The 12,634-nt window shown below is 44.7% G+C and overlaps 1 protein-coding gene across 1 annotated transcript in view; it reads left to right on the top strand.

The window, feature by feature from the left end:
* The first annotated feature begins 2,867 nt into the window (after nucleotides 1-2,867).
* Nucleotides 2,868-12,634, top strand: part of LOC126480952 (clavesin-2) — a 51,160-nt gene continuing 41,393 nt past the window's right edge. The window contains exon 1 of the mRNA XM_050104379.1: nucleotides 2,868-3,037. Coding sequence (XP_049960336.1) covers nucleotides 2,869-3,037 — 169 coding nt within the window. The 5' untranslated portion in view covers nucleotide 2,868. The remainder of the gene's footprint in view (nucleotides 3,038-12,634) is intronic.

Raw genomic sequence — 12,634 nt, 5'->3', positions numbered from 1 at the left:
TTGAATAGAATTGGGGAGAAGAGGAATTTGTGGCACAACTTGACTAGAATAAGGGATCGGTTGGTAGGACATGTTCTGAGGCGTCAAGGGATCACCAATTTAGTACTGGAGGGCAGGATGGAGGGTAAAAATCATAGAGGGAGACGAAGAGATGAATACACTAAGCAGATTCAGAAGGATGTAGGTTGCAGTAGGTACTGGGAGATGTAGAAGCTTGCACAAGATAGTGTAGCATGGAGAGCTGCATCAAACCAGTCTCAGGACTGAAGACCACAACAACAACAACAATCTGAATGGTGCGAAAACTGTGAGGTCATCCACATGAGTGCTAAAAGGAACTCGTTAAACTTCGGTTACACGATAAATCAGTCTAACCTAAAAGCCGGTAAATTCAACTAAGTACCTAGGTATTACAATTACGAACAACTTAAATCGAAAATAACACATAGAAAATGTTGTGGGGAAGGCTAACCAAAGGCTGCGTTTTATTGGCACGACAATTAGAAAATGAAACAGACCTACTAAGGAGACTGCCTACACTACGCTTGCCCGTGCTCTTTTAGAACACTGCTGCGCGGTGTGGGATCCTTACCAGATAGGACTAATGGCGCGTGACGAGGGCCTCCCGTCGGGTAGACCGCTCGCCTGGTGAAAGTCTTTCGATTTGACGCCACTTCGGTGACTTGCGCGTCGATGGGGATGAAATGATGATGATTAGGACAACACAACACTCAGTCCCTGAGCGGAGAAAATCTTCGACCCAGCTGGGAATCGAACCCGGGCCCTTAGGATTAACAGTCTGTCGCGCTGACCACTTTATTTTTTTACCTCATTTTGTTCTCAATTGCTCGTTGAATCTGCTCTGGGCGGGCGTCCGATGGCACCCATTCGGGTTCTTCGTTGATCGGTTCACTCAGTTTCTTTTTTTTTTATTTATTGCAAAGGGTAGCTAACTCTCTGACCGAGCACGCTGAGCTATCGTGCCGGCACCAGTCAGCTACCGGGGGCCGACACCAGATAGGACTGACGGAGTACATCGAAAAAGTTCAAAGAAATGCAGCACGTTTTGTATTATCGCGAAATATGGGAGAGAGCGTCGCAGAAATGATGCAGGATTTGAGCTGGAAATCATTAAGAGAAGGGTGTTTTTCGATGCGACGGAATCTTCTCAAGAAATTCCAATCACCAACTATCTCCTCCGAATGCGAAAATATGTTGACACCGACCTACATAGGGAGGAACGATCACCACGATAAAATAAGGGAAATCAGAGCTCGTACGGGAAGATATAGGTGTTCGTTATTTTCGCGTGCTATGCGAGATTGGAATAATAGAGAATTGTGTAGGTGGTTCAATGAACCCTCTGCCAGGCAATTAAATGTGACTTGCAGAGTATCCATGTAGAAGTTGTAGATGAAGAACCGTGATGTGCTTACAACCCCAGAGGATATGAAACAATGTATTGTGGCAGCCTGCGGCGACATTACACCAGATGGACTGCGGCGTGTACGACATTCATTACACCAGAGATTGCAATTGTGTGCAGCAAATGATGGCCATTACATTGAACATCTATTGGCCTGACATGTCGTGACACACTCTATTCCACTCCGTAATTGAAAACGGAAACCACGTGTGTACGTGTACCTCACCGCTCATGGTGCGTCAGTGAAAAAACCAATAAAAACGTGTTAGCATGTGGACGTAATGTGCTGTTCCAGTCTCTTCTGTACCTAAGGTCCATCACCGTTCCCTTTGGATCCCTACATAATTCGGTGCTCTCCGATACACACGATCGAACAGCCACCGTTCCCTTTGGATCCCTACGTAATTCGGTGCTCTCCGATACACACGATCGAACAGCGGAGGAGTGGTACTCAAGCGTCAACTTTAGGTTACAATATCTGCAGATGTAATTAACATTTTACAATGCAACAAACGGCACTGATTACGTATTTGTTTATATGTTCAGATGTGCTAACTAAACTAACGTGGTTCCATTTGAAAAAACGTAGGTTTGTGTTAAAAAACATACTTCCGTGCATTTTTGTATGGTTTGTATTAAACAATTACACTAGCCCCTCTCCTCACGTTCGGTCTGTGGAATCGGTTCGTCAGTATTTGATGTGGTTTACGAAATATATCCAGCGGTAACTCACCCTGTATAGTAAGACGTGCACTGGTTTTTCCAGTAGTGATTGTCCAGCAGAAGGAGGTCCTTACCCTTTGGTAATTCATCGTTTTATAGCTTTATAGCTTTATGTATTTTCTTTAATGTATGTAGCCCTCTAATTAAAGCTTTGTATACGACTTGTAGGTCTGAAGATGATCACAGTAGTGGTCGAAACCGGTCACCGTAATAAATAAATTGTGATCAAGACTGTTTTTAATAGTAAATATTTGTAACACATTGATCACTGTCACTCCCATAATGTATTCAAAAGTAATTATTTAATAAATTTGCTTTTAAAAAGAAGTTTCATTTGTGCGGATTTAAGAGACGCACCCTGTGATTACGTTTGTACGGAGTCCTCCGTGCGCGGAGTCCTCCGTGCGCGAGTCCCACTCCACTTTTGCGGATTTTTACGTCATAAAAACCCTAGCTGTAGTGTTCGTGGTGTGATCATAACATGGCAAGCGTCCATCTAAAAGACTGGTACGAGGCATTTGGGAAATAGAGGTCCGGAAATACGGCACGCGTGACGCGACCTCCGCGCGACGCGAGGCGGAGGTGTTTACGCAAGGGCGCGCCGCGACCTGCCCTTGCGCAACGGGCTGACGAGTGGCTATCGGCTGTTGCAGGGCGGGATGCCGGCCGTGGCGGTGGTGCTGGCCTGGGCGGCGAGAGGCGGCAGTAGCTCGCCGGACATGGAGCCCTGCGCGTGCCCCGCCAACGGCTCCGGCCCGCAGCTGATGGAGCGCGTGCGCGCCGTCGCCCGCAGCGAGCTGCGCGAGGACGACGCGGCGCGGGCGCAGGCGCTGCACGCCTTCCGCCAGTGGGTCGCCGCCAACCGCGACGTCGCCGATGTCCGCACAGGTGCGCGCCACACTACATAGCACACTCCACAACTACAATCACCTGTACCGTGCACTCACGTCTCCAACAACACCATTCCCAGATAGTCCATCGGAGGAACGGTTTCCTACATATCTCTGGACCAGCCACCATTAGTCCAATTTCATCCTCTAATTCTGCATAACTATTCCGCAAGCCATCGTACTGAGCATGACAGAGGATTGGGAGAGTCCTTAGAAAATGTAGTCCGTCAACAAAGGAGGTGACTTACAAACCACTCGTTCGACCAATATTTGAGTATTGATCATCAGTGTGGGATCCGTACCAGGTCGGGTTGACAGAGGAGATACAGTTCCCCACAGTCGTTTAATGAACAAAGTAAGAGCATATGGACTGTCAGACCAATTGTGTGATTGGATTGAAGAGTTCCTAGATAACAGAACGCAGCATGTCATTCTCAATGGAGAGAAGTCTTCCGAAGTAAGAGTGATTTCAGGTGTGCCGCAGGGGAGCGTCATAGGACCGTTGCTATTCACAATATACATAAATGACCTTGTCGATGACGTCGGAAGTTCACTGAGGCTTTTTGCAGATGATGCAGTGGTGTATCGAGAGGTTGTAATGGAAAATTGTACTGAAATGCAGGAGGATCTGCAGCGAATTAACGCATGGTGCAGGGAATGGCAATTGAATCTCAGTGTACACAAGTGTAATGTGCTGCGAATACATGGAAAGATAGATCCCTTATCACTTAGCTACAGTCCGCAGCTCGTGGTCGTACGGTAGCGTTCTCGCTTCCCGCGCCCGGGTTCCCGGGTTCGATTCCCGGCGGGGTCAGGGATTTTCTCTGCCTCGTGATGACTGGGTGTTGTGTGATGTCCTTAGGTTAGTTAGGTTTAAGTAGTTCTAAGTTCTAGGGGACTGATGACCATAGATGTTAAGTCCCATAGTGCTCAGAGCCACTTGAACCATTTAGCTACAAAATAGCAGGTCAGCAACTCGAAGCAGTTAATTCCATAAATTATCTGGGAGTGCGCATTAGGAGTGATTTAAAATGGAATGATCATATAAAGCTGATCGTCGGTAAAGCAGATGCCAGACTGAGATTCATTGGAAGAATCCTAAGGAAATGCAATCCTAAAACAAAGGAAGTAGGTTACAGTACGCTTGTTCGCCCGCTGCTTGAATACTGCTCAGCAGTGTGGGATCCGTTCCAGATAGGGTTGATAGAAGAGATGGAGAAGATCCGACGGAGAGCAGCGCGCTTCGTTACAGGATCATTTAGTAAGCGCCAAAGAGTTACAGAGATGATAGATAAACTCCAGTAGAAGACTCTGCAGGAGAGACGCTCAGTAGCTCGATACGGGCTTTTGTTGAAGTTTCGAGAACATACCTTCACCGAAGAGTCAAGCAGTATATTGCTCCCTCCTACGTATATCTCGCGAAGAGACCATGAGGATAAAATCTGAGAGATTAGAGCCCACACAGAAGCATACCGACCATCCTTCTTTCCACGAACAATACGAGACTGGAATAGAAGGGAGAACCGATAGAGGTACTCAAAGTATCCTCCGCCACACACCGTCAGGTGGCTTGCTGAGTGTGGATGTAGATGTAGATGTAGAAGATCCAAAGGAGAGCGGCGCGTTTCGTCACAGGGTTATTTGGTAACCGTGATAGCGTTACGGAGATGTTTAGCAAACTCAAGTGGCAGACTCTGCAAGAGAGGCGCTCTGCATCGCGGTATAGCTTGCTGCCCAGGTTTCGAGAGGGTGCGTTTCTGGATGAGGTATCGGATATATTGCTTCCCCCTACTTATACTTCCCGAGGAGATCACGAATGTAAAATTAGAGAGATTCGAGCGCGCACGGAGACTTTCCGGCAGTCGTTCTACCCTCGAACCATACGCGACTGGAACGGGAAAGGAAGGTAATGACAGTCGCACGTAAAGTGCCCTCCGGCACGCAACGTTGGGTGGCTTGCGGAGTATAAATGTAGATGTAGATGCACCGAACCAATGTTATCAGTTTCCATTCTTATTCCATACTCAGCGACAGAAAAAAAATGTGAAAGAAAATGCCAAATGTTTTGTGAAACAGTTCGTATAAAAGTAGAAAATAAAATACATTAGAGAAACATCTCATGCGCCTTTGAATGATACTCGAAATGATAACACAGCAGCTATGGTACTTATACGTTGGTGACGCAAGGGGATCACTGACAAGGTGGCAGTACGAATTTCCGCTCACCGATTCGATTCGTATCAACAGGTGCCATCGCGAGAGCGATACAGATCTCATAGAAAGTTTGAAGTGGTACATACTTGCAGATAGACGACGCGCTAAACAGAAGGGGCTGCTCACTAAATACCGAAATCCAATCTTCACCGAGGATGTAGAGCATATATTATTACCAACAACTTTCAAATCGCGTAATGATCATCATTCAAAGGTAAGGGAAATAAGAGCTCGTACTGAGGCGTTCAGACAGTCGTTTCTCCCTCGCGCGATCCGCGAGTGGAACAGATGGGGGGGGGGGATACGACTTTGCTGCGAGTTGTACCCTCCGCCACACACCACTTGGTGCTTAGCAGAGTATATATGTAGATGTAGAACTGGTTGTATAGTGCACCTCTGGGATTTTGAAATATGTAAACAGTAAGATGCAACTATCAACCGTTTTTGAGAAAGTCGAGTTTGAAAATTGTAGGCGCTCCTAAAAGACTGGACGAGTTACCAGTTTTCCTTCCTATTCCATTCGCGTGCTGGCCAGGGTGGCCGAGCGGTCCCAGGCGCTACAGTCTGGAATCGCGCGACCGCTACGGTCGCAGGTTCGAATCCTGTCTCGGGCATGGATGTGTGTGACGTCCATAGGTTAGTTAGGTTTAAGTAGTTCTAAGTTCCAGGGGACTGATGACCTCAGCAGTTAAGTCCCATAGTGCTCAGAGCCATTTGAACCATTTTAGCTATCCATTCGCGTACTCAGCGACAGCAAAATATAATTAAAAATGTGAAAGAGAAAGTCAAATGTTTTGTGAAATAACTCGTATAAAAGTAAAAAATAAAAGAAACATTAGAGAAGCATTTCATGCGCCTTTGAATGATGCTCGAAATAATATCCAGCAACTGAGGTATTCATACGCTGGTGACGCAAGGAGATCAATTACAAGGAGACAGTACGAATTTCCCCTCACCGATTTGATTCATGTTGAGAGGATATGTAGTGCACGTCTGGGATTTTGACAGCCGGCCGGGATTGCCGAGCGGTTCTAGGCGCTACAGTCTGGAACCGCATGATCGCTACGGTCGCAGGTTCGAATCCTGCCTCGGTCATGGATGTGTGTGATGTCCTTAGGTTAGTTAGGTTTAAGTAGTTCTAAGTTCTAGGGGACTGATGATCTTAGAAGTTAAGTCCCATAGTGCTCAGAGCCATCTGAACGATTTTTTTGATTTTGACGAATGTAAACAGGAAGGACAACTATAAACCGTGTTTGAGAAATTCTAGTTTGAAAATTATAGGCGTGCTTGTGCTGCAAGCTTTGTAAGGGTGCTAGTCTTTACGGAATCCGCAGCCGACCGTGCAAAACCGCTTCGTTTCGTATGTGCGAGGTCTCGCGATCGAATCTCGCTGCCATTAATTTAATTTTCATTCCCACGTAATGCTAACAACAGATTATGACCGTGAAAAGATTTAGTATCAAATCAGTCATTCACTGTTTTCTCAAGCTTCAACAAGAAAAAAAGTAGGGAAAGTTCTTTTCTCGAGGAGATTGGAACTGAAAACAGGATACATGAGACTTTCATTCAAATCAGCGTAGTCATTTTATTTACATTATTGTACCTACATTTTCGACACGTATAAAGTGTAACCTATGCATCAATGCACGAATCAGAATGGCCTGCTGGAGTGGACGAGCGGTTCCAGGCGCTTCAGTCTGGAACAGCGCGACCGCTACGGTCGCAGGTTCGAATCCTGCCTCGGGCATGGATATGTGTGATGTCCTTAGGTTAGCTAGGTTCAAGTAGTTCTAAGTTCTAGGGTACCGATGACCTCAGCTGTTAAGTACCATAGTGCTCAGAGCCATTTGAGCCATTTTTGAACGAATCAGGATGATACCGATCGTAGAAATATGGTACACAGCAGATGTAAGGAACGACGAATTTTTTCATGTCCGTGGTTTCTTTCAGTGTGTCTGACGCAAAACAAACTTGGTTTACATTCATAAACGGTTCTCTATCGTCACACAATTTCGCGGCGTACACGCATATCGGAGCAAAGCACCGAATACTGGTGCAGATAACACACAAAAAAGTAGTACGAGTAGCAAATTCGATGCAGAGACCTCGTGTTTATGAAACTAAGAGTTTACTCGCTCGGCTGCGAACACGGTGTGTATTAGCGGCCATACAAGTATATAAGCACGTCAAAATGGTTGAGAGTTGCGTCTTCCTAGGCGTACAAGTAGATGTTGAAGTCCTACTCATGTCCTACACTCCCTATCAATACGAATCATATCGCTGAGGGGAAGTTCGTACGGACCCCGTGTCAATGAAATTCCATCAAATATCCTCTAGAACTCTCTAAAGTCCAAGATTCTATGTTAAACATTGAACTGTAAATTCTCAATCGGCGCATCATTCGCTGTACATGATTTCGAGCAAAGGTGCGCCAAATATTTGTCTAACACATTTAATTTCTTACTTCTAAACAAACCATTTCACAAAACATTTGACCATTTTTTTTAAATTTTTTATTTTCCAGTTTTGTCCCAAAAGCATGAAATATAATATATGTAAGTATCGATCGTTATTCTATCATTATTATGAGTATACAGAGCAAGAGAAAGCAGAGACGTTTCAATTTATGTTTTGGTTTCATATTTTTTGTCACGTCATTTACATAGCTAGCAGGAGCTGGTAATGAAATATTTCAATTTTCCCTCGAACTAGAATTTAAATTTTTTTCAATTACCCAGATTACTTTCAAGAAGTTAAATATTTCTTTGGGAAATTAGATATCACGTTGGCAGTTTGAAAACCCGTTTGCCGGCCGGTGTGGCCGAGCGGTTCTAGGCGCTTCAGTCTGGAGCCGCGCGACCGCTACGGTCGCAGGTTCGAATCCTGCCTCGGGCAAGGATGTGTGTGATGTCCTTAGGTTAGTTAGGTTTTAGGTAGTTCTAAATTTTAGGGGACTGATGACCTCAGAGGTTAAGTCCCATAGTGCTCAGAGCCATTTGAACCATTTTTGATACCCCGTTTAACCATTTCCCACTCTTCGTCTGGCTGTGAAAATTCATACAACAATGCATTGTGTAATTTCGAAGGAGTCTTGTTTCCGCTCCGCTCAGACGTTTGACCAATAACTGTATGCCTCCATGCGCGTCCTAATCCCTCTTATCTTTTTCCCCGTGATTCCTAAGCGAAATACAGGATGCTGGCAGCAGAACGTTAGCACTGCCATCTTTAAATATTTCTCATTCCATTCTAGTTATGAGTGAGGGAAAAATGACTGTCTATATGCCTCCGTGCGCCACCCAATCTCTCACCTTTCTCGCATGATCACTACTTGAGACACACAGTGGTGACAACATGAAGATTGCAAAGTCTTCTTCGAATACAGGTATTCGGTACAACTACGTCGTCTCCCTTCCAAGGATTCTCATTTAAGTTCCACGAACAATTCTCTTACGCTACCGTTCGGGCTATACCCACCTGTTTCGTTTCTAGCAGCAGTTATCTGAATTCGCCAGTTGTCATGCCTACTTGACAAGGCTGTGAGCACTGTAGCAGTAATTCAGAAATGCTCGCACCAGAGTTTTATGCTATCTCCTTTTCCATTGCATTGCATTTTTTCAGGACGCCCTTGAGAAACCCAAGTTTTCGAATCGTCTTCCCAAATACTGATTTTGTCCGTTTTCGCATCACTTCTTAGTACACTACTGGCCATTAAAATTGCTACACCAAGAAGAAATGCAGATGATAAACGGGTATTCATTGGACAAATATATTATACCAGAACTGACATGTGATTACATTTTCACGTAATTTGGGTGCATAGATCCTGAGAAATCAGTCCCTAGAACAACCACCTTTGGCCGTAATAAAGGCTTTGATACGCCTGGGCAATGAGTCAAACAGAGCTCGGATGGCGTGTACAGTTACAGCTGCCCATGCAGCTTCAACATGATACCACAGTTCATCACGAGTAGTGACTGGCGTATTGTGATGAGCCAGTTGCTCGGCCACCATTGACCAGACGTCTTCAAATGGTGAGAGACCTGGAGAATGTGCTGGCCAGGGGAGCAGTTGAACATTTTCTGTATCCAGAAAGGCCCGTACAGGACTTGCAACATGCGGTCGTGCATTATCCTGCTGAAATGTAGCGTTTCGCAGGGATCGAATGAAGGGTAGAGCCACGGGTCGTAACACATCTGAAATGTAACGTCCACAGTTCAAAGTGCCGTCAATGCGAACTAGAGGTGACCGAGACGTGTAACCAGTGGCACCCCATACCATCACGCCGGGTGATACGCCAGTATGGCGATGACGAATACACGCTTTCAATGTGCGTTGACCGCGATGTCGCCAAACACTTTGTGTACCATGGTCAATCTCCTCTTTCGTGTACCAGCAGCGAATGGTGCACGGAAAGAACCAATTTTGGTAAGCCACAGTGTGAGCTCGAGTGTGTCAAATCATGATGCTGTAAACAGAACCTGGATTCATCCGAAAAAATGACGTTTTGCCATTCGTGCACCAACGTTCGCCGTCGAGTACATCATCGCAGGCACTCCTGTCTTTGATGCAGTGTGAAGGGTACCCGCAGCCATGGTCTCCGAGCTGATAGTCCATGCTGCTGCTCATCATGTTCACTAATCTTCTAATCTGAAGTTGTTGTCTGATGTTGTTATACTAATTATCGTACATTTATCTTCATGTAAAGAGAGCTGCTATCCATTGCTGCTGATATTTTTTTCCTAGTCTTTCTGCAGTTCCTTACGATCTTTCAACGTCGGCGCTCTGCCGTGCACAACTGCAGCGTCTTAGTCTGCTGCTGATCGTCAGTTCTGAATCGTTTATTTATATTCAAAACAACAGAGGTCCAATTACTTCTCTTTGGGGTACACCCGATGTTACGGGCGTCCCCAGAATCATATCCAAGACGGGGGCGAAATTTTAAAATAGCCATTTTTGTAGGCATCAGTATCTATGCTTTGCAACCAACTTAATCGTGTGTGATGGAAGGAACTTTGTATACCATGGTCAATCCCCCCTTTCGTGTACCACCAGCGAATGGTGCACAGAAAGAACCAATTTTGGTAAACCATCGTGTGAGCTCGAGTCTGTCAAATTTTACATTAACTGTCTTTCCTCGAGATATACCTAGGACGAATTATATTGGTTCACTCTTCTAAGAACACATGGTCCCGGAATTTTAACAATAAATCCACCGTAATTCACAACACATTTGTTGTTACGTCTGCCACCGGAGTTGAATGAACATCTGGGTAACCCTTTCATGTTTACTAAAGTAACCGATAGTGAAACACGTTGCTCTTCTTTGGATATTTCTCATGTCCTTTATCAATCATATCCAGTACGGCTCCCATCTGACCACGGTATCTATGTATCAGTTGAACGAAGATTCTGCAAGCTATCTTCTTCGCCTGCCGCTTGAAGTTTGACGGGGATCTCCGTGAGGCTCCAGCGGTTATTAAAGGAAACCGCAGCAAAATGAGCGCGCGATTTTTGGATCTCCAGCACTGCAAACTTCTAAGGATCTCAGACCGACGAGCGATACTGAAGAATCGATACAGTGAATATTTTGTAGGCCACTTCTTCCGTGCATTAACTACATTTCCTTAAGATTCTGCCATACAGTCGTATCTGTAGTCCGGCATCTGTTTTTAGTGTAATTAGTTGTATGTGATCATAAAGTGAAAATCAAACAATCGTATTTCTAAAATAGTAATACACACTGAAAGCTTTCCATTTCAGACACATCAGAAGATTAGTTTTGAAAATTCTGTTCAGCCTACTACGCCATTCGTACTCTTCTGTTCATTTACTCTTGTTCATGCAGTCATCCTCAAATGTTTCGAATACAAAACCATGTTATTTTTTGACTTACTAGTAACTTATAATACCTTCTTCGATACATCACACACTTCTTTTCGTCTCTTCACTTTCAGATTCAGGTCTGTTTAATTGAAATTCAAGAAAGTAATAATTATTCAATAAAATTTTTCTGGGTTTGTGACCGCATTGTCAATATACATAAAACTACCGACGTTTCGGTCCCTGTTGCAAGCGACCTTCTTTAGGGTGTTTTTTTTCTTTTTGCTTACAGTAAGCAAAAACACACCCTGAAGAATGTAGTTTTATATATATTGACAATGAGGTCACAAACCCAGAAAAATTTTTTATTGAATGTGACGATGGCCGCGGAAGCCTACGTTTATAAAAGTAATAATTAGTTCAACTGAAAATTTGAAATTCTGTGCACAACCGGTGATGAACGAAGAAGGTGTGTAACACGACGACGATATCGAAGTCACAAGAGAAAAGGCATTAACTAGGACGGACGGTGATGGAGAGTGCAATAAGCCGTGACGTTGTTGAGATAATCGTCTCTGTACTCTGAAAACCATGAAAAAGTTCAACTGGAGAAAAAAAAAGGGGATCTGTGCCCCTTCCCTCCCAATAAGGATCCAAGCACTGCTCTGCCTTCCTGGGTAATATTAATTTTGGTCTTAGGTTAGTAAAGCAGAACACGACTGCCACGGTCGCAGGTTCGAATACTGCCTCGGTCACGGATGTGTGTGATGTCCTTAGGTTAGTTAGGTTTAAGTAGATCTAAGTTCTAGGGGACTGATGACCACAGATGTTAAGTCCCAAAGTTCTCAGAGACATTTGAACCATTTTTGAAAGCAGGACAGATGCATAATCAAAAGATCACAGGAATGGTACTGGATTACTATTAGATAGGAAGGAAAGCACCTGTTGCAAGCATTGTTGTTTCTACAATTCTTCGCCTTCATCTTCACACCTGCTACCAGACCGCAGAACTCATGTAGACTCCGACAATAGACTGAGATGGCGCCAAAGTCAACATACGCTACTGGCCATTAAAATTGCTACACCAAGAAGAGATACAGATGATAAACGGGTATTCATTGGACAAATATATTATACTAAAACTGACATATGATTACATTTTCACGCCATTTGGGTGCATAGATCCTGAGAACAGAACAACCACCTCTGGCCGGAATTACGGCCTTCATACCCCTGGGCATTGAGTCAAACAGTGCTTGGATGGCTTGTACAGGTACAGTTCACATGCAGCTTCAACAAGATACCACAGTTCATCAAGAGTAGTGACTGGCGTATTGTGACTAGCCAGTTGCTAGGCCACCATTGATCAGACTTTTCAATTGGTGAGAGATCTGGAGAATGTGCTGGCCGAGGCAGCAGTCGAGCATTTGCTGTATCCAGAAAGGCTCGTACAGGACCTGTAACATGCGATAGTGCATTATCCTGCTGAAATGTAGGGTTTCGCAGGGATCGAATGAAGGGTAGAGCCACGGGTCGTAGCACATCTCAAATGTAACGTCCA

Source organism: Schistocerca serialis, chromosome 5, assembly GCF_023864345.2.
Source record: "Schistocerca serialis cubense isolate TAMUIC-IGC-003099 chromosome 5, iqSchSeri2.2, whole genome shotgun sequence".
NCBI classification, from domain to species: domain Eukaryota; kingdom Metazoa; phylum Arthropoda; class Insecta; order Orthoptera; family Acrididae; genus Schistocerca; species Schistocerca serialis.
This window is presented reverse-complemented; position numbering and strand designations above follow the sequence as displayed.